Below are 27,796 nucleotides of genomic sequence, written 5' to 3'. Positions count from 1 at the left end.
AGCCGTGACTTATTAAACTGATAGTTCGGTAATTTTCACATCTGTGAACACCTGCTTTCTTTGTGATAGGAATTATTACATTCTTCTTGATGTCTGAGGGAATTTCGTCTGTCTCATACATCTTGCTCACCAGATGGTAGAGTTTTGTCAGGACTGGCTCTCCCAAGGCCGTCAGTAGTTCTAATGGAATGTTGTCTACTCCCGGGGCCTTGTTTCAACTTAGGTCTTTCAGTGCTCTGTCAAACTCTTCGCGCAGTATCATATCTCCCATTTCATCTTCATCTACATTCTCTTCCATTTCCATAATATTGTCCTCAAGTACGTCGCCCTTGTATCGAACCTCTATATACTGTTTCCACCTTTCTGCTTTCCCTTCTTTGCTTAGAACTGGGTTTCCATCTAACCTCTTGACATTCATACAAGTGGTTCTGTTTTCTCCAAAGGTCTCTTTAACTTTCCTGTAGGCAGTATCTGTCTTACCCCTAGTGAGATAAGCCTCTACATCCTTACATTTATCCTCTAGCCATCCTTGCTTAGCCATTTTGCACTTCCTGTCGATCTCATTTTTGAGACGTTTGTATTCCTTTTTGCCTGCTTCGTTTACTGCATTTTTATATTTTCTCCTTTCATCAATTAAATTCAATATTTCTTCTGTTACCCAAGGATTTCTACTAGCCCTCGTCTTTTTATCTACTTGATCCTCGGCTGCCTTCACTACTTCATCCCTCAAAGCTACCCATTCTTCTTCTACTGTATTTCTTTCCCCCATTCCTGCCATTTCTTCCCTTACGCTCTCCCTGAATCTCTCTACAACCTCTGGTTCTTTCAGTTTATCCAGGTCCCATCTCCTTAAATTCCCACCTTTTTGCAGTTTCTTCAGTTTCAATCTACAGTTCATAACCAATAGATTGTGGTCAGAGTCCACATCTGCCCCTGGAAATGTCTTACAATTTAAAACCTGGTTCCTAAATCTCTGTCTTACCATTATATAATCTATCTGAAATCTGACAGTATCTCCAGGGTTCTTCCATGTATACAACCTTCTAACCTTCTTTTATGATTCTTGAACCAAGTGTTAGCAATGATTAAGTTGTGCTCTGTGCAAAATTCTACCAGGCGGCTTCCTCTTTCATTTCTTACCCCCAATCCATATTCACCTTCTACGTTTCCTTCTCTCCCTTTTCCTACTACCGAATTCCAGTCACCCATGACTATTAAATTTTCGTCTCCTTTCACTATCTGAATAATTTCTTTTATTTCATCATACATTTCTTCAATTTCTTCGTCATCTGCAGAGCTAGTTGGCATATAAACTTGTACTACTGTAGTAGGCGTGGGCTTCGTGTCTATCTTGGCCACAATAATGCGTTCACTATGCTGTTTGTAGTAGCTTACCCGCATTCCTATTTTTTTTATTCATTATTAAACCCACTCCTGCATTACCCCTATTTGACTTTGTATTTATAACCCTGTATTCGCCTGACCAAAAGTCTTGTTCCTCCTGTCACCGAAATTCACTAATTCCCACTATATCTAACCTTAACCTATCCATTTCCCTTTTTAAATTTTCTAACCTACCTGCCCGATTAAGGGATCTGACATTCCACGCTCAACGCACAACAAATTACGTGGTGATTGGTTGATTTTGTAGTAATGGAAACACATTTGATGTTAGCTTTTCTTCACTACCACGAACTTCGTTATGGTAAAGTTGTAAGAGGAAACGCCTGGTTGTAATTACTTCACTGTTTACGCAAAACGAATTACAGGTTCTTAACACCAATGACTGTTTCGGCAGTACCTAGCCGCCGCGCCGCGTCTTTGTACACGTCCAATGTTTACATGGCTCTGGTTCGCCCTACCTTTCTTTGACCGCTGCACCGATGTCGGTAATATGCAAGCAAGGTCGTGTGCCGTCAGTTGACAATGTAAACAGAAATGCGTCCAGTATCAAACCTAGAAATATCTGTCCTTTAGGAATATAAAAATAAAGAACGTTATACAACGATATTTCATTAGACTTTTCTGACAAGCACACCGAGATGCACGGTCTTTATAATTTTGGCAGCTTGCACCGTTTACACCCTGTATGCCCTACACTGCTGGTACTGCGTACTTTGATTGGTTATTGCACGTTGACGTCGAACATGGGGGCTGTCACATTATTGTGACTGGACCGTTAACTCTAAGAGCTGAACAATTGCTGCTGCAGGTAAATATTTTATTTATTTGTAGCTTTTTATTCAAATGGTTCAAATGGCTCTGAGCACTATGGGACTTAACATCTGAGGTCATCAGTCCCCTAGACTTAGAACGACTTAAACCTGACTAACCTAAGGACATCACACACATCCATGCCCGAGGCAGCATTCGAACCTGCGACCGTAGCAGCAGCGCGGTTCCGGACTAAAGCGCGTAGGAGGATAACAGTTTAAATTGAAGTTTCCTATTTTTTTATCTTGGTGTGCAGAATTCATAATTTATCTTTGTAGAAAATCACTTAATAGGTTTCACGTCATTATTACGACGATAAGCTGCACTTGTTTTGTTTATCAAGCAGTAACTAAAAGAATATTTCGAATGTGTGGTGTATATTGTCACTCCATACGGGCGCTGGCTCATATATTATCTCGATATACATGGTGATCAAAAAGTTAGTATAAATTTGAAAACTTAATAAAGATAATAATAAGATAGAGAGGTAAAAATTGACACACATGCTTGGAATGACGTGGGGTTTTATTAGAACAAAAAAAAGTTCTTAAAATGTCCGACAGATGGCGCTGGACAGCAAAACTGCTACGTGACGGGTGAGAGGTACGCCGATATGTTAACAGAATCGCATCATCCCCAGCCTGGCTGATAAACACCTGCTGGAACGTACGATGTTTAGGCAGGATGGCGCTCCACCCCTTATTGCTAGACGCGTGAAAGATCTCTTGCGTGCGTCGTTTGGTGATGATCGTGCGCTCAGCCTCCACTTTCGTCATGCTTGGCCTCCCAGGTCCCCAGATCTCAGTCCGTGCGATTATTGGCTTTGGGGTTACCTGAAGTGGCAAGTGTTTCGTGATCGACCGACATCTCTAGGGATCCTGAAAGACAGCATCCGACGCCAATGCCTCACCGTAACTCCGGACATGCTTTACAGTGCTGTTCACAACATTATTCCTCGACTACAGCTATTGTTGAGGAATGATGGTGGACATATTGAGCATTTCCTGTAAAGAACATCATCTTTGCTTTGAACTCCGCTGCAGAGTGAAAGTCTCATTCTGGATCTTTGCTTTGTCTTACTTTGTTATGCTAATTATTGCTATTCTGATCAGATGAAGTGCCATCTGTCGGACATTTGTTGAACGTTTGTATTTTTTGGTTCTAATAAAACCCCATGTCATTCCAAGCATGTGTGTCAATTTGTACCTCTCTATCTACATTATTCCGTGATTTATTGAGCTTTCAAATTTATACTGACTTTTTTATCACCCGGTACACACTGGGTGTTACACTTATGTGATGACCGCACCCGCGGCGTTGTGTTTGCCTTCCACGGGAGACGCGCAGGCCGGTCGAATGGGTTAGTGCCGCACTACGCGCCTTTTCTCCGAGTATCATTCGAACAGCGAAACAAACATCACGAGTGTAACAGTGAAGTCCGAGAAAGCAACGGTGGCAAGACTGAATTAAATTATTCCATTTCACAACAAAAGTATATTTATGATTCATGTGCCCATGCTGATCCAGTCCTATCGTCCGTAGATTGAACAAAAGTTTCCAGGTGTTCGAATTCCGAGTCGGCATACAATTCATAAATTAGTGAATAAATTTTGTGAAGCGTGAAGTGTTCGTGACAAGAGGCTTAAACGACGACCTACAGTACTCACAGAAGCTCATCTCGATGACATTCGTATAACGCCCAGAAAATTCCCCTAAAAAGTCTCTTCGACGTCTTTCACAGCAAACGCAAATTTCTTGCACCTCTGTGCAAAGAACTGCTGAGTTACTTGGGCGAAGGCCCTATAAAGTAACAGTAATGCAAGAACTTAAACCCGGCGATCCCGCATACAGGCTTAGCTCTTGCAAATGGTTTTTGAAACAAGCGTGCGGCGGTGAAATGGATCCTTAACTCATTCTATTTTCAGATGAGGCTTGGTTCCGTTTACACGGGTATATTAATTCCCAAAACTGCTGACCTTGGAGCGCCGACAGATCTGTTCTGCTTCATGAAGAACCCCTTCGCGATCAGAGGAAATAAAGATGTGGCGACGGAATAATGGCCCAATTTTTTTAATAACACAGCCAAAAGATACGTGCGAAATATTTTGCAACCGTTTCTTACTCAACTGAGTGAAAAAGAACGAAGCTTCGCGTTGATTTTTTTTTCCCAAGCACGACTGGTCAAGGGTCAATGTTTCTTTGCACACCATTCACGATAAGTTCTACGACAGAGTCGTACGAAAATATCTCGCCCGCTCGAAATTCCTATTGAACCCCGTGTGATTTCTGTTTGTGGGGAGCACTAAAGGAAAAAGTGTACAGAACACAACAGCACTCGTTTCAAAAACTCAAGGATAATATCCGCGAGGCAATGAATTTAGTTTCTCAAAGAGAATTACATCGTTTGATGCACAGTTTCTTGAGCAGATGTCAAAAATGCGAGGAAAAGAGTAGCAGACGGTTCCAGCATCTCCTTGCGTGACATGGACAAGAACAGAATACATTTGCACATTATATTTTAAATTTAGTACTGCGATAGTAGACGAGCGATACGGCATCTGATTCGCCGGGCAGTGGACCGCTCACTGCAGCCATCTTCTGCGCCGGGCGGCGGTCATCAGATAAATGGAACACCTTGCAGATTGACTGAATGGTGCATCAGCTTCAGTCCGGAACCGCGCTGCTGCTACGGTCACAGGTTCGAATCCTGCCTCGGGCATGGATGTGTGTGATGTTCTTAGGTTGGTTAGGTTTAATTAGTTCTAAGTCTAGGGGACTGATGACCTCAGATGTTAAGCCCCATAGTGCATTGAGCCATTTCAACTACATTTTTAATTCAAATACACTGGAGGCTGTGAAAATAAAATCACAATTCCCGCAATGCAGTGTGAGTCACAAGGAATTTCACGAGTTAGGATGTTTTTCACTCGCGGACAGGTGGAATAAAGGTTTAATAAAATACTGCAATTGGAATAGAACACTTAAAAGTTAAAATTGTGAAATTTTTCAGGCGTTCATGTTTGGGGACGTAAGTGATCAGTCGTTCACACCAGCTGCAGTTGCATATAAGAGCAATTCACATCGCCTATTGAATCTGTAGGGCTACATTTAAAATCATTCACATAATCCTAAACATTAAATTTTACCCCCGGTTCAACCATAGCTGGTGTAAAAAGGGAACCATCTAGTGCACTGCCGACAAGTGCTCAGATCATTAACCTGACACATTATTTATGTTGTGGGACACGCGGTCTTATGCAGTGCCTCGTACTGTCGCAGTACGAAACCAGCAACTAGTTCCTTTGTACACAGTTTTGACAATGCTCTGTGAGGAAGAGCTGTGTCAAAATATTTGCCTTGATCGACGTCAGATTTTCATATGAAATAAACACTACTTCGTTTTATTAGCGATTAACTAATTTCACCCTCTTGAACTTTATCAAGTGTTCTGATGGGGACAAGACTAAAAAACTTTATGGATGGCTTCAAGAAACTCAGAAATTAATAAAAAATAGAAAAACAAATACATTACACTTCAGATGTTTATCACACACAAAAGTATGTCATAATGCTTTCAGTACACACTTCATGTTCTGCACAGCGGCGTGGAAAGAACACCTAAAGGTCCCCTTGTATCAACATATAACGTAATTTGCTCTAAAGAATAGAAAAAATTAAGTTCATCTGACACCATATTATAGAACTACTTAAACCTAACTAACCTAAGGACATCACACACATCCACGTCCGAGGCAGGATTCGAACCTGCGACCATAGCGGCAGCGCGGTTCCAGACTGAAGCGCCTAGATCCGCTCGGCCACACCGGCCAGCAAACTGACTTCGTTCGATAAATTTGTAGCGGCTGACGAACGAGGCATTTAAAAAAAATCTCACGGCATATTTACTGTACCTGTTGAAAGCAGCAGCAACCTCTCCACATAACATGTGATATTATCGGGCATTCATTTAGAACCAGCGGAAAAAGGCGAATATAGGGACAAATGAAAGTTTTCTTAAAGGAAAATTTATTAAGACAAAATACAAATCAAAATAAAAATCCTTTTACATATAAGTATTGTTATCTTTCAAGAGTAACATTACTCAATGTAACCCCCTTCAGCCGCAGTTCAAGTGGCTCTGAGCACTATGGGACTCAACTTCTGAGGTCATTAGTCCCCTAGAACTCAGAACTAGTTAACCTAACTAACCTAAGGACATGACACACATCCATGCCCGAGGTAGGATTCGAACCTGAGACCGTAGCGGTCTCGCGGTTCCAGACTGCAGCGCCTAGAACCGCACGGCCACTTCGGCCGGCTCAGCCGCAGTGACAGCTTCCAGCCTCCGGTCTGACGGAGGAGATAGAGAAGATCCAAAGAAGAGCGGCGCGTTTCGTCACAGGGTTATTTGGTAACCGTGATAGCGTTACGGAGATGTTTAATAAACTCAAGTGGCAGACTCTGCAAGAGAGGCGCTCTGCATCGCGGTGTAGCTTGCTCGCCAGGTTTCGAGAGGGTGCGTTTCTGGATGAGGTATCGAATATATTGCTTCCCCCTACTTATACCTCCCGAGGAGATCACGAATGTAAAATTAGAGAGATTAGAGCGCGCACGGAGGCTTTCAGACAGTCGTTCTTCCCGCGAACCATACGCGACTGGAACAGGAAAGGGAGGTAATGACAGTGGCACGTAAAGTGCCCTCCGCCACACACCGTTGGGTTGCTTGCGGAGTATCAATGTAGATGTAGATGTCCTTGAAGCGATCGCATGCACTCTTTAAAACAGCGCTGTCCGTATTCGCGAATGCTGCTTCGATAGCGGTGCGTAGAGATGCGACATTAGGGTACCTTTTCTAGCGACTACGCTCCAGACATAGTAGTCGAGCGTGCTCATATTCGGGGGCCAGAACTCCTTTGACCAGAACACGTCACCGTTATGCGAGAGCCCGTTTTGAACTAAATGGCAGGTATGAGGTCCTCCTCTGCCATCCGACGCATTGTTCGCTCTCTGAAATTCAATACTGACGCCAATTTCCTCAGCGGTAGCCCCGGCGCCTCCGAAATCAGCGCCTGAGCCTTTCCGATGACTGTCGCAGTTCCTGACATGCTTTTCCTCGAATAAGGTTTCCTCGTCGGGTTCGCGGAACCTTCCCCTGACTTCACCGAAACATTACACTTGGCCACAATACCGCAAACAGTTGATCTCGGGTACCCAAAGAATCGAACTATTTCAGTTGGCGAACGCCCAGCACGAAGACTTTGGCAATTGCCGCTCTCCGGTTGTACTCCGCACTTGTTCGTAACATCTCTGACGTTTCGAGGTACTGACTCTTTACTAGATGCCTATGGCTTTTAAGAACGCCAATCGCGACCTCCTGCGGAAGTATGATACGGTGGGAAATTCAAAATGAAATTTGTCCGGATTTAAGCGCTGCACCCTGTGTGGTCCTGTTTAATTTTATCCATATTTTGCAGCTGCGAACTTGGCTGTATTCAACACTCTGAATGTATGAATTAAAATGTCTGATGGTGTTAAAAAATTAAAACGCTTTTCTTGAATAATGTGGTACGTTTACACTGTTCATTTTTTCCACTGTTTCGCATATACACTAATGGCCATTAAAATTGCTACACCAAGAAGAAATGCAGATGATAAACGGGTATTCATTGGAAAAATATATTATACTAGAACTCACATGTGATTACATTTTCACGCAATTTGGTTGCATAGATCCTGCGAAATCAGTACCCAGAACAACCACCTCTGGCCGTAATAACGGCCTTGATACGCCTGGGCATTGAGCCAAACAGTTTGGATGGCGTGTACAGGTACAGCTGCCCATGCAGCTTCAACACGATACCACAGTTCATCAAGAGAAGTGACCGGCGTATTGTGACGAGGCACCATTGAGCAGACGTTTTCAATTGGTGAAGATCTGGAGAATGTGCTGGCCAGGGCAGCAGTCGAACATTTTCTGTATCCAGAAAGGCCCGTACAGGACCTGCAACATGCGGTCGTGCATTACCCTGCTGAAATATAGGGTTTCGCAGGGATCGAATGAAGGGTAGAGCCACGGGTCGTAACACATCTGAAATTTAACGTCCACTGTTCAAAGTGCCGTCAGTGCGAACAAGAGGTGACCGAGGCGTGTAACCAATGGTACCCCATACCACGACGCCGGGAGATACGCCAGTATGGCGATGACGAATGCACGCTTCCAACGTGCGTTCACCGCGATGTCGCCAAACACGGATGCGACCATCATGATGCTGTAAACAGAACCTGGATTCATCCAAAAAAATTACGTTTTGCCATTCGTGCACTCAGGTTCGTCGTTGAGTACACCATCGCAGGCGCTCCTATCTGTGATGCAGTGTCGAGGGTAACCGCAGCCATGGTCTCCGAGCTGATAGTCCATGCTGCTGCTTACCCTCCTGAACGCACCGATTCCACATTCTGCTAACAGTCATTGGATCTCGACCAACGCGAGCAGCAATGTCGCGATACGATTTAACCGGAATCGCGATAGACTATAATCCGACCTTTATCAAAGTCGGAAACGTGATGGTACGCATTTCTCGTCCTTACACGAGGCATGACAACAACGTTTCACCAGGCAACGCCGGTCAACTGCTGTTTGTGTATGAGAAATCGGTTCGAAATTTTCCTCATGTCAGCACGTTGTAGGTGTCGCCACCGGCGCCAACCTTGTGTGAATGCTCTGAAAAGCTAATCATATGCATATCACAGCATCTCCTTCATGTCGGTTAAATTTCGCGTCTGTAGCACGTCATCTTCGTGGTGTAGCAATTTTAATGGCCAGTAGTTTATTTTCCACAGTTGACATTACGAAATTCATAACCAAACCTTTTCGTGACAGGAATATGCATTTCACCACATTCAAGAGCAAAAATAAATCATGTATTAGCACAAGTTACACCTGGTGATCGACCCACAGGGTCCGAAATGTATCGTGCAAAAACATGAAAAGTTTTGACTGAAGGCGTTTTTTAATTCATACTTCCAGAATACGGTCCTGTCTGAAGCACTAACTGGGGTACCAGCTGCCTCTTCTACCTTCCTCAGCACCTTTAACAATTTTCCCAAAAATTTTGGCATGCGAACATGTTTGTGCTTTTTTTATTTAAAAAAATGCAACTCACCTCTCTCTCTCTTCCTCGTTGTCACGATTATTCCTGTACCACTGGCACTGTCTCCTTTTTTCCTAGCCCTTTTCTGTGACTGTCAACTACATCCCACTGCCACTGTATCTGTCTTCTAGTATTGGTTACCTTTCTGTCTCTTTCCCTCTGCCACTGTTTCCTTCTCTCTCAGCATAAAAAAGCGCGAATATGTTCGCACGCCAAAATTTCTGTGAAAATTTGGTAGCCCACATTTCATCAGTCTTTTAAACAGGGCCATATTCACCTTTTTGTGCTCCGATAGGAGCATTTTTTCGCTGCTTCCCTTCTTTTCCCCGCCACAGCAGAGCGCGTCACTCATGTGAAAATAATTTTATGGGTCAGTAAAAGTTTTATAGTTTACTTTTGTGAAATTGAAATAACGCGTACTAATTTTACACCCTGATATGATTTTAAGAGCACAAAAATTTTGCATTTGGTTCAGTACTGCAACATGGCGTCCCACAACGCCGACACGTTACAGCATATTTCTCAATGCTGCGTCACCTTGCGCCTCACACTGGAATTATGTGCCTGTTTTACGTGTGCTAGAGTCAGCAGTCAGTATGGGGTGAAATAAACATCACACAGACAAAACTCATGGTCGTAAGTAAGGAAAACATTGCAGGAGTCAACTCAGTAATAAAACAAAGAACTATAGGAAGGGTAAAACAATGTACATACCTTGGAACCACAATAAATGAAAATTGGGGTAAATCGCAAGAAATCAAGATTCGCATCGGGAAAGCAAGAAATGTGTTACAGAAAACGAGTGCTGTCTTCAATAGCCATGACCTAACTCTAAAAACAAAAATCAGACTTCTGCACTGCTACATATATTCTGTCTTCCTATGTTGTGTAGAGACATGGATCTTAAATAAAAACACGGAGAAGAAGCTGGAGGCCTTTGAATTGTGGCTTTATAGGCGGGTCCTGAGAATACCTTGGACCTAGAGAGTGACAAACGTAGAAGTTTTGAGAAGTATGAGCACAACACGTAAATTAATCGAGATATCAAAATGCCGAAAGTTGCATGTGTAGGATATGTCATGCGTAACACAAATAGATATGACTTGCTATTAAAAAAAATAAAGGGAAAATTAACAGCAAAAGAGATCCTGGAAGAAGACGAATGTCTAGGTTTGACGACCTTAGGTGCTAGTTCAGTATGTCATCAACAGAACTATTCCGCGCTGCTAGCAACAGATGAATAGCCATCATGATCGCCAACGTCCGACCCGGATAGGCACTGAAAGTCGAAGGAGGAGGGTTACTTTCCACCTCTGTACTCGGAAATGCTTAAAGACATCAAGAACATTTTCACGGTTGTTTTGAGATCGGGATCTGAGGAATATGTCGTAAAATTTTGAGCCATTTTGAGTGCATAGCCGTCTTGAAACCCTTGGCTCGGTTTCGGTAAGAAAACATAAAAAATATATTTTTGGGGTTTTCTAAGGGACCGCCCATGAGTTAATGGTCGCTCCAAAGCACCTTAAGGGCCACTGTATACATCAAATGCACACAGAACCAAACGATTTGTTCCATTTGCCTAAGCAGGAGGAAGTTATACACTAACTAACACGATCCTTTTGTTGGGTAGACGAATAGTCCCTAGTCCAAGGGCTATCCAAAACCCTTGACCCTACCTTTACATCACCAATAGCACCCAAGGTATGAACCCAGAAAGAGCCCCATTTTTATGTGTGGCATTTTGGAACGTATTAGGAAACCCATGTTGTCTCATACACACCGATTAATTTGTAACATTGTCGGCTAGGGTTCGTGCTTGAGATTTTCTGAGAACACATTGAACATCCATTTGAAGCCACGGCACTAACAAGGGAACCTCCCCATCGCGCCCCCCTAAGATTTAGTTATAAGTTGGCACAGTGGATAGGCCTTGAAAAACTGAACACAGATCAATTGAGAAAACAGGAAGAAGTTGTGTAGAACCGTGAAAAAATAAACAAAATATACAAACTGAGTACAAGATAAGCTATAATAAAGACACGAGGAACTTGGGAGCACCGTGGTCTCGGGGTAACGTGAGCAGCTGCGGAATGAAAGGTCATAGGTTCGTACCCTCCAACAAGTGTAAATTTTAATTTTTTATTTTCAGTTTATGTGACAAACTCTTATGTTTTCATCACTTTTTTGGGAGTGATTATCACATCCACAAGAAAACCTAAATCGGGCAAGGTAGAAGAGTCTTTTTACCCATTCGCCAAGTGCACAAGTTAGGTGGGTCGACAACATATTCCTGTCATGTGACGCACATGCCGTCACCAGTGTCGTATAGAATATATCAGATGTGTTTTCCTGTGGAGGAATCGGTTGACCTATGACCTTACGATCAAATGTTTTCTGTTCCCATTGGAGAGGCACGTCCTTTCGTCTACTAATCGCACGGTTTTGCAATGCGGTCGCAAAACACAGACACTAAACTTATTACAGTGAACAGAGATGTCAATAGCTGCTCACGCTACCACGGGACCACGGCGCTTCTAAGCACACTTCGTCCATGATGTTGCTTATGTGGCCCATGGACTACTCAGTTTGTATATTTTGCTTATTTTTTCACAGTTCCACACAACTTCTTCCTGTTTTCTCAATTGATCTGTGTTCAGTTTATCAAGGCCTATCCACTGTGCCAACTTATAACTAAATCTGACGGGGGTGCGATGGGAAGGTTCCCTTGTAAGAGCGATCTTGCAGCGAGATGGATTAACGTTACAGTATAGAAAATTTTGCCTTGAGTTATTCTCACTGAACATAGAAATTCCTCTGAGGGTTTTACAAAGGTAATATGCGCATTATTAAGTGGATATTAAATTTTTTTTAGGTAATGTATACTGCAACCTGAGTTTACAGACTGGCAGGTGCTGCCTTCGTCGTGCTTAAAAGATGGTTGTACCACATCAGACGTTTGCCGTACTACTCCACAAGGGAGTGCTGGATTCAAAAGGGGGTTCACATTTTCTTACTGTCTGCCCACCACTCACAAATATTATTTGCCCTCGTAATTTCCTTTACGGATGGCAGTAAAAAGCTGGCGAAACCAGGAGGTGGTCATTTTCCAACTGGAAATAACGTTGATAAAGACCCAAACATTGCTGCAATGGCATCCACTTGGAGTGTAAACAAGTGCGTCATTGAAGCAAAATTTATCACTAGAAACAAACCAAATACAGACATGAACAAGCTGATTGACGATACTCTGCAAAGTTTGGAAATATTAGTCCTAAAAACAGAAGTACAGACAACAGGTACTGGTGACGAAATAGGAATGCTGTATGGTGACAAAATAGCAGATCAAGAGGTGGCACTGCAGTTGAAACTAAGTAACTTCTTACGAAACACTTTTCCAGATCACAGAAGTTTTACAGTTGATGAACCGGAAACAAAGGGAGGACTGAATAATAGTTTCGAAATTAGTGCTGATTTTGAACTAAACGGGACACGCAATATGTGGCAAAAGAATGTTGCGATAAAACATCCAGTACAATAAACTATGAAGCCTGAGAATATTCAAGTATAAAAGGAAATGATAACAAAGAAGAGAATTCAGGATTAGTTATAGAAACGGCAAATGTGCAATGCTTCAGGACAAAACTTGATACATTTTCATTCTTCGTTGAGCAAGTGAGACCTGATGTACATGTAAACACTATCTCGTCCAACTAGAAACAGAAAACTACAGACGTATTGAATATCTGGATATGACTCTGTATGCACATAATATGCTCAGAGTCAAGAAAATTGATTAAATAACTTCTGCGTAGATTTGAACCTAGAACTGGCTGCTTTGCGGCTGCCAGCAGCTAACTTAATCATTGTTTCTGTGTACTGTTTTGCAACTAATTATAAAACTGTGTGTATTCATCTAATGCACCTATGAGCAAAAATTGTGTTATGTGGAGACGTCAACATTTGTATTGGAGAAGAGGAGAGCTTCTACGAACTTAGTAAGCAGCTATGGTCTATTTCTGGGAAATTACTGATCAACAAGATGAGATGTTTGTCTAGCATAACTGTCACAAACATAAATAGCTGGGACAACAAAGTAAGTGGGTTGACTCTGTGCTTGCAGATCACAGTACAGTAATCATGATCTTATAGCAAACCCAGTGAGTGCACTACAAATTCCCAGCTGACAGTCAAATTGTGTGTTCAGAAACAGGTTTAATACAAAGAAAAGTTTAGATGTTTTCAATGATGCAGCATCTTCTATAAATTAACACCATATATTTGAAGAATTGCCATTAAATGAAGCATTCGGTTACATTTTCCAGACACTCAAAAGTCCAATGTCATGAATAAAACTAAAACCCGACTGATATCCAACTGCCAAATCAAAATGCACACAGGAAACAGCCAAAGTATGGAGGTGGTATACTCCTAACGAAGCTAAAATAAAATGCATACAATAAAGTCTGAGCAGCTACAAATAATGGCATTAAGAATAGACTGGAAATGTGTAACAGACCAAATGGCTCTACAGAACAGAAGTGAAAAAACAAAGGAGAGCAGTGTTGGATTTGCTGATGAAGCTAGCAATTCTTGCAAGGCAGTGTGAAATCTGGTTAACAAACACAGGAAAACGCTCGCTTCTTGCTCTAATTCTTGCAGACAAGTTGAGTACAATGAAAATAAAGCTAGTGGAATGCACAGTGGGTGAAAGATTTCGGTGAAATTTGGACATAAATGCAGTACAGTAATACTGTGGAGGAATGTGTATCGAAAAGTTATAAAAAAAATTGTACGAAACTACAAACCTTGAACGAGTACCAATATTTACGGCATGTCATTTACTGTGTTAAAAACTATAATCTGTGAAATTGCTCAACCTCTGACAGAAGTAATATGCCCGTGCTGAGGAATTTCCAGACTTTCTAAAAGTGGCATACACAGTACCACTTTACAAAAAGCCACAAGCTACAGGCCCATCTGTATCTGTAATACCAGTCCTAGCTAATGCATTGGCATGTACAATGACATACCAACAATTAAGTTATTTTAAAGGAAATAATGTGCTATAATGCAAAGCACAGCTTCCAGAAGGGCAGATCAACAACCACAGCAATACTTCATTTAATTATAAGTATCTAAGGCAGGATTTGAAAACAAAGAGTTAGTTTCAATGGTACTTTGTGACCTTAGTAAGACATTTGATAGTGTCCCACATTAAGGTCCTGCCAGCAAGCTAAAACCATAGGGTTTTGGGGGAGCTGTTCTGCAAACTCTCGAATCTAACTTGAGTAACAGATGACAGGTTGTAACAGTATAAGCAGCAGACTCAGGTGAAAAGAAGTTACAACACATTGTGCCACTGGGATCCAAAATAGGGCCTCTGTCCTGATTTTCGTTAATGACATGAGATACAAAGAGCACACCTTGCAATATGTAATCTTGTTCTCAAAAGCGAAGGGAGTCATTTAGGCCGTTCAACAATCTGAGGCTCTATTCAGTGAGGCCAAGGTTTAGCTTATCATGAACAAGATGTAAATTAATGAAAACAAAATGCAGAGGATGACATGCAGCCTCAGTGATACTACAGCACTCCGTGAAACAGCAGCAGCTATACTTCTGGGCTGTTTGATTGATACTAAGTTAACCTGACAACAGCACGCTAAACATGTATGTACCAAATTTTCAGAGGACCTGTGTCTCTTGATGAAACTAAAAAGTGTAAAATCAGAACAGTATCTACTAACAGTATACTATGCAGTGTTCCACCGCTACATCAACTTGGGCTGCTGTTGTGGTGGGGCTACTCTGTAGGATGCAAGAATATGCTTTTATTGCAAAAGAAAGCAATGAAGACCCTTTCCTCAAGGGGGGCAAAAAATTGCCAGCCAATATTTTCCTATCTAATCAGTTCTGACTTAAAATGAGACTTCCAGAAAGAGAAGTAAAGTTGATTAACAGATACACGAAACAGCTTCCCAATGGTGGCCCTAAAATTATTTAGTGCACTGCATCATGATATTCAGTCACAACCACTGGAACAATTAAGGGGTAAAATTGTGTGTAAATTGAAGAGGAACATTTTTACGATACTGAAGTATTTTTGCTAATCACAGAACAATGTCTACCTGTGCTGTAACTGAGTGCCATGACAACAGCAGCAACTCTAAACACTATAGGTTTTATAGCTGTAAACTATGTTGTAATTAAGTTCTTCATTTTAATGTGTTTTATAGCACTCGTTTTAGTATCATAGTTTATACTGCAATATTGTATTAATTATATTGTGGTCATATCTTGACAGTGTGTGCCCAGCCATAACTGGTGAACAACACAGAATATATAATGAAGGTAGTAATATATACACAAAATGTTTCAATATAATAATAGCCTCACTACAAGAACACACTTTACTACAATAATTTGTTTATGCTTTAGAGAAAAAGAACGGTTCGAAAGTAAAAGTTCAAAAATTTGAGAAATAGGCCTATGTGTGTCATTCAGTTAGTCAAGTAATTACAACAGCAACCAATTCCAAAATAACACCAATATAATTTACACACTATAAAATCAAAGCGCACTCTCGCCATCATCAGTAAAGTCACCAAACAGTACAACAGTGAACACAGGTCTACATACTCTGGCTAAGTTAGCACATGTACGAGATTTTGACAACCCTCATATAAGCAACTGTAGCTTCTAATTCCTAGAATCATTACCATTTGAGACTCAATTTTCATACTTTTTAAGTCTCTAAAAGTTGTGTATAATTTTTTTAATCCACATGGCTACATCAACAAACACTATAAACTGTTTGCAGCTGTAGCCTCTGGGTCAAAAATCAAACTGTCCGATCTACCTAAGAGGGTACTGGTAATTACAAAAACTCCTGTATTTGTACAAGGTGGGTAGGGATTTGTGTAAGATCATGGCCACAGAGACTAAATCAGTGTTGCACATAGTTCTTGCTTCCAAGATTTGAGCAAGAGCAAGAGTTGACCAACTTACTACGTCCATCATAAGCAATAATATTCGAGCCCCACTACCTACCAATACAATCATCTCTTTCATGATCTTTGGATTGCATTTATTTTTCATACATACTTTTAGAATGCTTTCTTTCATGAATTCTGAACAATGGCAGAGAATGTTTAGGAACAGGTTGGTAATTCAGTAATGAAATTCATGACCACTGTTCAACAATTTTTATTATTTTCCTTAATTACAATAATTCTCCTACAAAAACGAAGTGCAGTTACAAATGTAATGGAATGAAAAATTTATATATAAAAAAAAGATGTTATATTTCATATTGCAAAGGTGAAGTTCTATGGCAAGCATTTATCTCTAGTAAGATACACATGAAAATCTGCATGTTACATATACGTAAATGAGAATATACAGAATCACATTTGACTATTATCTGAATACATAACGTAACTGTTAATACAATACAAAATTCATGAAATTAATCCTTCTACAGGGAAAATAGTATCAGTCTTAAGTTTAACACGCAACAGCATTACTTTTAAGGAAGCTGTTACTATAATCCTGACGCTTAAATTTAGTTTGTCTTTTACTTGGATGATGTATCCTCTGTTGCAGCTGCTCCCTCCTGCTCAACTTTTGAAGGTTCCGAAACCTGTTTTACCGCTGGTGCAGATGATCTAACTATTGGTACAATCCTCTCATTGGCGTCCGGCATGGGCAATGGCCTCTGGAAGGTAATGTTAATAATTAGTAAAAACTTCGAAACAAATTATTAAACTTATAAGTCTAGAGCAGTGGTTCCCAACAGGTGGTCCGCGGACCCCCAGCGTCCGCGAGCTATGCCAGATGCGTCCGCAAGATGCTATTACAATAAAAACTATATTTCGTATGGTAACATTTTTTTGTTTTGGTCGCTCAATATTTTTTGAATAATGAATGTCAATGTTTTTTCTAAGTACTAAAAATAGAAAACGTATAAAAAGACTCTTAATGTGGCTTTTTTCTTAGGTACTTGATACTGTGATATGACAACATACCAATCACGCTCTATGAGGGGGTCCTCGAGAAAATTTTCTTGGGAACCCCTGTGCTAAAGTATTTGACAAGGAAACTGAACCTTTAATGAACGTTACTCACTTTCTTCGGTGCAACAATGCTAAGTACGCCGTCCGAAGACAATGTCGATGCTATTTTATCTGCATCGGCGTCTTCCGGTATTAAATAACGACGAGTGAAACTACGAGAAATGTATCCATGCTGGTCCTGTCTCTCCTCGTGTTTAGCTTCTACGACGACAAATTTGTCAACGACCTTTACAGTAACTTCATCTGGTTTGAATTGTTGCACATCGAGATTCACCTGTAAGCGTAAATTTTATGTTAATGTTACGACAACACTTCAACTACCAAATAGACCGTTTAGCTCCAGTCTCAATAATGTTGACAATGCTTTGAACGAACTCCAATAAGAATTCGTAACAATACCTCTTTATATAGCGTTCATTCTTACCTTTAAGCCATCATCTCCGTAGTACTGGGCTGCGCCAAGGTCTTTCTGTGCAGCTTCCAACTGACTCAGAGCATCGAGGAGCAAGTTACGAGAATACCGAGGGCTAATCCTCGGGCTCGGATACTCTATTTCACCAAAAATCAGTGGCAGCAACGACATCTGCAATGCCAAACCATATGATAAGTGCAAAGAGCACATAAAGATTTTTCTTACTTCATCACTTTATAACTGTCACACATTTGCCGCTTCACAATGCTATTAACACTTTCCTCTACAACAAGCACGAATCTCACGCAAGCAGAAGCGAGTGGGCCAAACTCGATAAATTATTTTAATGTCAAAGCCCACATCCACGAGACAGTTACTCACTTACCGTGTAGCGCAAATAACGCAGGCGTTCCTTAAATCCACGTATCACTTCTCTATTGCAAGTGGTCACCGCAAGTGCCCAACCTGGCTCCTGTCACGTTTATATACTGAATGTTTCGCGCTATGGAATGATCTGGGATGTTCTCAGTCGACTATGTTGACATCGATTCTATACCGTAGAACTTCTCGAATTTTCAGGAGTGTTCAACATATGCAGTAGCTGCCATCTACTGGTTGAAGTTTGAACGAATACAAAATTCTAACTAGAATAATTGTTATGCCACAGAATAATAGCTGCACATTTTTGGTATTTGGTTGAGTAATCTATTTCGTTTTTAAAAATAAGTATTAAAATGAGCTTAGAAATGATACAATATATTATTTAATATAAGAAATTTTTATTATTTACGGCTTTAATCCCTTATTGACAATAGTTTAAGCAGTAATAGTCAGTGCAAAAGATTTAATTATTAACACAAAAACATTTTGATATACAGATTTTTGAGTAAATAATTGTTGGAACAAGGTATCTGTTCCTCTTGACATTGTTTGGAAGAATGAAGAGAAATACAACATCTTTCTATTAAAATCTTTGAGTTGTTATTGTTTTGTGTTGTGGTTTGCGTTTGAAAAAGTTGTAAGTGCTGCAGCTTCTTTCGTTCGATATTTTCACCGTATGAAAATATGACAGATCAGTTGAAATATGGAAATCTCAGGGAGCGGACAAAACAAATATAATCGCAGTTGGAAGCCTTACATATTATTCTCAGTCGCGTTTGATTTTTCTCACGTTGTAGAAGTGGCGTGCTATATAATTGTAACTAAAGCCTCAGTTGTATTGTGAAACTGGAAGAATGGCAGACGAAAATTCTGGAGAGCGTGATTCAAAAGACGTGCAACTGACAGAACAGTATTCGCAAGACGAAGCCACTTTAAAGGAACATGGGATGAATGCAGCAAACGTACATTACGAAGGTGATGTATGCGTTTACACAGACCCAGAATCTTCCTTTCAGTATGAATGGGATGGAATAAAAAACGAATGGGTCCCAAGAACAAAAAATGCAGAAGAAACGAAAGCTGCTAATGCTGACGCTTCTGAAAGTGCCACTGGCCCTACGACTTCTAAATGCGTCGCGCCGAACTCTTTAGTATCACCTGAAGAATACCAGTTTGACGGAGAATCGTATATCTACAAGGATTCTCAATCAGGTTAGTCTATAATTTTCCTTTCAATTAATTTCACATTTTGTCTATATTTGAGTGTGTACTTTTGTATTGGAGAAAGTGGCAATATTTTGTTTGATTTTCGCCTTATGTTATTGCATAGTGCGTGAATCAGACATCAATACGCGCGAAGGGAACCAAATGTCGCTCGCGTCCAGTATGGAGATGCCAAGTAGAGAACTGTGGTACTCAAACCATCGTTTTTTCATAAACGGTTTGCTCTTTTGTGTATTGTATCGTACAACACCTTGGTCTGTTGAATATGTAACTGTAAATAGTTTATTTATGGAAAACATACATTTGACCAGGAGTCAGTGAATATTTGTATTAAAAGTAAAAATGACTTTGTAAGTAGGGCTAAACCTCTGTAGCTAGCCTATATATTTACACACAGTGTAATCATAGATACAGTTTTTAGTGGCTATAGAACTGAATCTAAAATAAAAAGCACTGAAAGTATATCCCCAAATTGATGGAACACCTTCAACTTCCTCAACTGTTCTTCACATTGCTCTAATCACACAGCTGCCACTGGTGGCTTAATATTTACGTAATTACATTTCTCAAAGAATGAACTTGTAAATACAGAACTCTGTTAACTGCATACTTCCATGCAGCTTTACAATGTGCTCTGCTGCTTCTTGAATCTAGATTTTTTTTTTTAAAAATTGTAGAAACAGTGGCTGATGAGGTGTGTTTTAAAATTTATTTTGTATTGGTTGGAAGCCACAATTTACTACTTTATGTTAAATTGGAGCTTGTTGAATATATTCAACACGCTCCCATTTAAAATGAAGCAATAATGTACATAACTCTACTCTGAACCCTAGAGAAGACAACGAAATCTACTTGCAAATTATTTTTGTGTCTTGTGTTGTGATTGTGTTTATCATAGTTGAGCTGAGTGGATTTTTGCTCAACATTGTCTGCTTTATAAATAATTGTTTATGATTCCATTATACACCACTTTTCTTCTGTGATTGGTACCTAACTGGTCAATACATTCAATTGTTGATTTTTGTCCATCATGATCAGATAAACTATTGACTTTGGATTTTACAATTAACTTATTGAAGGTTGTTGAGTCTAGAAACAACATGCTAGTGGCTGTTGCTCTATTTCCTTCAATCTTCATATGGAATTTTTTCTGTGAAAGATAGTGCAATGGTGAGGTGAAAATGTGGTATTGGACCTACCTTGAAATCTTGGTTGGAAGACAGACTGAGCACAGTCTGAGGTCTTTGTTAAGTTGAAAGGTGACAGTTTCATTATGAGTTGGAGAAGCCTACAAATGTGAAGAAGAAAATCTGTTGACCGGTAGTAAAGCCTAATGTTTACTTTTGTGCCACACTGAAAAATAAAAGGGGGCTCCAGTATGTAACTTTTACCGGAAGCAGGACATCAACAGCTCTAGGTGCCATCGGCAAGTTCTATCGGCCAGAAAATCAACATTAGTCTTCACAAATGACAATTCTCGATGTAAGTCAGCACAACTGTTTCTAACTACATAATGTAGTTTAAGATACATCCTGCTCATGGCCTGAAACCTGTCGGTGAGTACAAGCTTATTTCCTGATTCAGTTCTGTGGCACAGCATTCAAAGAGCTGTTCAGCACAATATAATTAATTCAGAGTGCCAGGGACTTGATTCCATTTTTTGCATATGTAGATATTCCATTTTCTTATTGATGGTTTCACAAAACTATTAGTTGAATCTGTTAAATGTCAGTGATTTTCATAGACAAGTCTGTTCCATCTATGCTTCCTTTCATTTCCCTACGTATCTGAGAACTTCGACCTTTTTATTAGCCTAATGAGGTTTGTAATGGTTTAATGGAAGACATTAAAATCATTTTCTTTAACATCTATGGCTTTGTCCAAACTGCAGTATTTTGTTTTCCAACTGAAGCTATATCTCTTCTGCAACTCTGTCATTCAGATGAACCTACCCTAAATAGGCCTAAGGAACACACTACAGAAGTGTCTGATTGCACCCATTTTCTTTGACTCATTATTTCATCAACACAGCGTACCACCTACTTCCAGCTATCCGATATAACAACCATAGTGTCACTACATACACATAAGACCAAAAATAAAAACAGCAAGACAGTATTTCATTTCAAGAGTACAATGAAACTAATGGGACAATTTTGGGAATTAGGGTGTTTAGAGGGGGGGGGGGGGGGCAAGCTAAATATACAACAGCACAAAAAATAGCACCACCCTAAAACAAGTATAATTCATCAAATAAAACACCAAAAATTGTCAAAATATACGACATAATGCCACAAACATGAAAACCACAGGAACCTCACATTTCACTTTACCTACATAGCTCAAACAAAGCCCTCAATACAAAAAAACCAACACACAAAACTCCAAAAAATGGTAGTACTACTTTCAGTTAATCTATGCAGCTCAAACATAGCCATTGAGAACTGAAACCAAACACAAGTTAAAAATCCAGGTAGTGCAAATTTCACATAATCACTTCTGCCTGCAATATTCATCCAAATGAGACTGCAAATTGGAAGATTGCCTCTTCTCCTTCCTATCAGAGATTGACACTCATCAATCTCCACTATCACCCCCGCCCCCAAAAAATTTCCCCCAATACTTCACATACTCATAACATAAACTTCCCTACAAAAAAGAAAACCAACCTACCACACTTCTCACACTCACTCGTGTCTCGTGCACGCAAAAATGTGAAGAGAACCGATAACAAAAATAGTACATCAATAAAACAATCTCCCTAATGGCCAACATAGATCTCTCGAAGCAGGTGGTGGAGGCACCACATGGATCAACAAATATTATCACTACAACACCACCACATATAGAGATTCCTGGTAAGAGAGGTCAGAATTCTAGTCACCTTGATAATCTCACCACAAACATGTCACCTCACATAGTTGGCAGTCAAGCCAAACTGCTGCAAGAACCTAAGCATCATCACCATGTCAGCACCTAGTGCAACATGGAGCGAAAAACTATTGAATTTTTCTGCACATCTATCACTAACAGAAAACACTACTACATTCAGCCCCCCCCCCACCCCCCCAAAAAAAAAAAAAAAAAAAAAGAGAGAGAGAGAGAGAGAGAGAGAGAGAGAGAGAGAGAGAGAGAGATTCATGACACAAACATGAATACATAATCCCCAAACCAGTAAATTAAAGTCTGCCTTTGTAGCGGTAGCGTTTTTGCATACCACTGACCCACAAGTCGCCGAACTGGCGTCCACTAAAAAGGACTTGCAATACGGCGGCCGACCCCCCCCCCCCCCTCCCGCATGGGGCCTCACGGCCAACAATGCCATACGATCATTTCATTCATTTCCGTAAATTAAAGTTACTTAATGGCTACAAGGCCATAGTTCCAACAACAACTTCACACTGATTACACACAGTCAGATGACTGAATACCTTATGTAAAACAAACAATTCCAAATCTCAACATCCGCCACAAGAGCAGTTCACAAATTACCACAACATGGCATCTACAAATACTGACCATCTCAAAAATGCCGTGCTATGATGACGTCACACAATACAACATCAATATGTCGTGGGTCAAAGCCGACAGATGGAGTCAGACACTCCCCGTGGCCCAATTCACAGGGGTAGGGTGCTTCTGGCATTCATATGCAGATTACGCTATGTAGGATGTGACCAGACAACAGGTAGTGCTTCAGTAATATCCATTTGGGAATGTATCTGTCCCATAAGCAGTTTTCCAAACTCTGCATTAACTTATTCCACAGAACACTTCATCCATGACGCATACCACTGAGCCATTGACTCAATCTTCGCATTCTCAGCAGTGTGCCTGATGATATTCTCGGGTGTGTAATTAAGATTAGTGTTTAAAGTATTACCTCCACAGCCTCCTATTGGATCACGATAATCTTTTTGATGATCATTCCCTGAAGAGCCTAAATCACAGATTACATCATTACACAAATCCACTAGAAATACTAGTAAATCTTTACTTCGTGAGAAATTCTTCTTCAAGCAGATTGCTGAAGCAGATCTTCCCCACTGTTTGTAGCAATTTGGTATCAGTATGGTCATTGTCTATTCAAAAAGCAATCAAATAGACATGTGCCTCTTTAAGATTATTAACTGCCTGGATTACCGAAAGTTGCAGTTCCACCCATCCACTTTCATCTGTGATGTCGTTCAGATGGCAGACACTCATGTTTGAAGCATATAAATATGGTGACGGTGATGCCACTCATTACATCTGAGAACAAACATAAATAACATGTACAGTATTTACAGTATTTAACTTCAGCAATGAAATGAAACTAATAGGCCAACTGTGGGAAGTAGGGAGTTTTGGGTGGGGCAAACTAAATATGCGACAATAAAAATAATGACATCATTTCAAAACAAATATAAACCTCAACATTCAGCACAACCAAAAAGTGCAAAAACAAAAACCATTTTTATTGTAAATTTCACTTGGCCTATACAGCTCAAATGAAGCCTTTTTATACCAGGAGCCCACACACAACTTGAAATTCTGGTATCACAAATTTCACGTGACCTATATAGGTAAAACAAAGCCCTTGATACCGCCGACACGCAACTTGAAAACCCAGTATTGCAAATTTCACTTGACCTATAAAGCTCGAATGAAGCCCCAGATATCAGAAGTTCATCCAAAATTCAAAAGCCAAGTAGAACAAGTTGCACTTGAATGCAGCAAAAATGAAGCCCACTCAAATCATCTAATCCGTCACCCATATCTTCTTTTACCTTGTTTATCTAAAGAAGGGTCTAAAACAAACCAAAACTCGCTTACATAACTGACTTCAAAAACTAACCAGTGATGGTACCTACTGACTACAGTTCAACACAATCACTGAAAATCTAACAATGAAAATGCCAGAATTCATGAAAACTTGTATTGCAACCAATTTTGATGCACACGGATGAGCCAAAACGTTATAACCACCTGCTTAATAGTTTGTTTTTTAATCTTTGCAATGACATACATAACTGATTATGCATATCAGGGATCCAACAGTTTGTTTGTAGATTTTTGGAGGTATGTGGCTTTAGATGTCTGTGCACAGGTCATGTAATTGATATAAATAACGGACCACTGATTTGCGTACAAGGTGATGGTGTCCAGTAGTAACCCAGATGGGTTTCATAGGATTTAGATCAGGTGAATTTGGTCACCGAGACATTGTAAGTTCTTTATTATGCTCCTCAAACCACTGTAGCATGGTTCTGTCTCTGAGATATGGGCAGTGATACTGCTGAAAGATGGCATCGCCATAGTGGAAGACATCAAGCATGAAGGGATGCAGTTGATTTGGAGCTATCAGCATGTCTTCAATTACTGTCACAAGTCCTATGCAATTTCAGGACAATGTCTTCTATAGCATAACACTGCTCTCACCAACCTGCGTCTGTGGCATGCTGCACATTTCAAGCCGCTGTTCACCTTGAGGACAGTGTTTATGGAGATGACCATTTACCTAGTGTAGCAAAAATGTGATTCACCTTAAGAGCTGACACGTTTCCATTGATCAATGGTTGAATCCTGTTGGTCCTGTGCCCACTGTGATCATAATTGACAACAATGTGGGTTCAACATGTTAACACATAATAGTAGTCTACTGCAGAGCCTCATGTTCAGCAATATACAATGAATGGTGTGCTCTGAAACACTTTACATGCACCACCATTGTGCTCTTTTGACAGAGGTGCAACAGATCACTGTCTGTCCTACTTCACAGAGCCGACAAGCCTCTGAACCCACATTCTGTGAAGAGTTGTGTATGTCCAACCATTTAGTGCCTAGTGGTATTTTCGTTGTCCTTCTACCTCTTTCCACAGTTACTGACAACGATAGCACATGAACATTGGACCAGCTTCGCCATTTTCAAGGTACTCATGCGCAGGCTCTGTGTAATAATAATATGCCCCTTGTGAAAGTTTGCTTGTTGCTGTACTCTTCAGTCCAAAGACTGGTTTGATGCATCTCTCCATGCTATTCTATCCTGTAAAAGCCTCTTCATCTTCGAGTAACTATTGCAACCTATATCCTTCTGAATCAGCTTGTTTTATTCATCTCTTGGTCTCCCTCTTTGATTTGTACCACCCAACTTCCCACCAATACTAAATTGGTGATCTCTTGATGCCTCAGAATGTGTCCTACCAACGATCCCTTCGTCTAGTGAAGTTGTGTCACAAATTCCTCTTCTCTCCAAGTCTGTTCAGTACTTCGTCATTAGTTACATGATCGACCCATCTAATCTTTAGTATTCATCTTTAGCACCACATTTCAAAAGCTTCTATTCTCTTCTTGTCTAAACTGTCTATTGTCCATGTTTCACTTCCATACATGGCTTCACTCCATACATATACTTTCAGAAAGGACTTCCGTACAATTAAATCTAAGCTCAATGTTAACTAATTTCTCTTCTTCAAAAACGTTTTTCTTGCCATCGTCAGTCTACAATTTATATCCTTTCCACTTTGACTACCATTAGTTATTTTGCTCCCTAAAAAGCAAAACTCATCTACTACTTTAAGTGTCTCATTTCCCAACCTAATTCCCTCAGCATCACCTGATTTAATTCTACTACATTCCATTATTCTCGTTTTTCTTTTGTTAATATTCACTTTATATCCTCCTTTCAAGACATTGTTCATTCCATTCAGCTGTTGTTCCAAGTTCTTTGCTGTCTCTGCCAGCATTACAATATCATCGGCAAATCTCAAAGTTTTTATTTGTTCTCCCTGAACTTTAATTCCTTTTTTCTTTTGTTTTCTTTACTGTTTGCTCAATATACAGATTGAATAACACCAGGGATAGGCTACAACCCTGTCTAACTCCCTTCTCAACCACTGCTTCCCTTTCCTGCCCCTAGCTAATTGCCATCTGTTTTCCTTACAAATTGTAAAAAGCCTTTCATTCCCTGTATTTTTACCCCAACCACCTTTAGAATTTGAAAGAGCATATCCCAGTCAATATTTTCAAAAGTTTACTCAAAGTTTATAAATGCTATAAACATTGGTTTGCCTTTCTTTAAACTATTTTCTCCGGAATCCAAACTCATCTTCCCTGAGGTCGGCGTCTATCAGTCTTTCCAATTATCCATAAAGAATTCGTGTTAGTATTTTACATCCGTGACTTATTAAACTGATAGTTTGGTAATTTTCACACCTGTCAGTACCTGCTTCCTTTGGAATTGGTATTACTATATTCTTCTTGAAGTCTGATGGTATTTCACCTGTCTCATACGTCTTGTTCACCGGGTGGAAAAGTTTTGTCGTGGCTGGCTCTCCCAAGGCTATCAGCAGCTCTAACGGAATGTTATCTATTCCCAGAGCCTGTTTTTGACTTAGCATCGTATCTCCAATCTCCTCTTCATCTATGCCCTCTTCCATTTCTATAATATCGCCCTCAAGTACATCTCCTTTGTATAGACCCTCTGTATACTCCTCCCACCTCTCTGCTTTCTCTTCATTGCTTAGGACTGGTTTTCCATCTGAAATCTTGATATTCATACAGGTGGTTCTCTTTTCTCCAATGGTCTCTTTCATTTTCCTGTAGGTGGCAGCTATTATACATCTAGTGACATATGCTTCTGTATCCCTTACATTTGTCTTGTAGCCATTCCTGCTTAGCCATTTTGCACTTCCTGTTGATCTCATATTTGAGGTGTTTGTACTCCCTTTTGCCTGCTTCATTTAGTGCATTTTTATATTTTCCGCTTTCATCAGTTAAATTCATTATCTCTTGTGATACCCAAGGATTTCTACTAGCTCTCATCTTTTTACCTACTTGATGTTGTGCTGCCTTCGGTATGTCATCTCTCAAAGCTACCCACTCTTCTTCTACTGTGTTCCTCTCCCTGTGTTCCTCTCTACTGTGTTCCTATTCTTGCCAATCAAGCTGTAATTTGGCAGTGCTTCATGTAAGGTCTATATGTACATCATGTAAAAATTTCATCAAAGTACGAGATTGTCGAGTGGGGACCCTTAGGCCACTTGACATGAAATGACCAAATGTAAATAATCTTCCATTATATGTCTAAGAAGCAGAAGTAGTTCTCTTTGGAATAGGCACTGAACTCCTATTCAGAAGGATAATGGCCCGAATCCCTGTTTGGTCATCCATATTTATAAGTCTCACATTTTGTTAATTAATTAAGGCAAATGCTGGGATGGTTTCTTTTGAAAGGACACAGCTGCTTTCTTTCACCTTCCCTCCATATGCAAGGTTGTTCTCCATTTCTAAAGACTTCATTGTTGATGGACATTAAACGTACTTCCTTGGGAAAGCTGAAATGTAGGCCCAACCACACGTAA

The 27,796-nt window shown here is 40.3% G+C and overlaps 2 protein-coding genes across 2 annotated transcripts in view; one reads left to right on the top strand and one right to left on the bottom strand.

Annotated features, from left to right (window-relative positions):
• Positions 1–16,552: 16,552 nt before the first annotated feature.
• Positions 16,553–18,395, bottom strand: LOC124545164 (protein lethal(2)essential for life-like). Its single transcript, XM_047123998.1, has 4 exons — positions 18,235–18,395; positions 17,862–18,020; positions 17,490–17,711; positions 16,553–17,079 (listed from the first exon to the last, which is right to left on the bottom strand). Exons 2-4 carry the CDS (start codon positions 18,018–18,020, stop codon positions 16,939–16,941), a joined length of 522 nt encoding a protein of 173 aa, XP_046979954.1. The 5' UTR covers positions 18,235–18,395; the 3' UTR covers positions 16,553–16,938.
• Positions 18,396–18,838: 443 nt separating this feature from the next.
• Positions 18,839–27,796, top strand: part of LOC124544589 (HIV Tat-specific factor 1 homolog) — a 580,954-nt gene continuing 571,996 nt past the window's right edge. The window contains exon 1 of the mRNA XM_047123180.1: positions 18,839–19,442. Coding sequence (XP_046979136.1) covers positions 19,085–19,442 — 358 coding nt within the window. The 5' untranslated portion in view covers positions 18,839–19,084. The remainder of the gene's footprint in view (positions 19,443–27,796) is intronic.

This window comes from Schistocerca americana, chromosome 8 (assembly GCF_021461395.2).
Source record: "Schistocerca americana isolate TAMUIC-IGC-003095 chromosome 8, iqSchAmer2.1, whole genome shotgun sequence".
Lineage (NCBI taxonomy): Eukaryota > Metazoa > Arthropoda > Insecta > Orthoptera > Acrididae > Schistocerca > Schistocerca americana.
The sequence above is the reverse complement of the archived record's forward strand: the minus strand, read 5'-3'. Positions and strand labels throughout refer to the sequence as shown.

Coding starts and splice junctions, on each gene's coding strand:
- LOC124545164 (XM_047123998.1), bottom strand. CDS start 18,020: ATGTCGTTGCTGCCACTGATTTTTGGTGAAATAGAGTATCCGAGCCCG. Junction 17,712..17,861: donor ACGGAGATGATGGCTTAAAG/GTAAGAATGAAC, acceptor TTACGCTTACAG/GTGAATCTCGATGTGCAACA. Junction 17,080..17,489: donor GCATTGTTGCACCGAAGAAA/GTGAGTAACGTT, acceptor ATTACCTTCCAG/AGGCCATTGCCCATGCCGGA.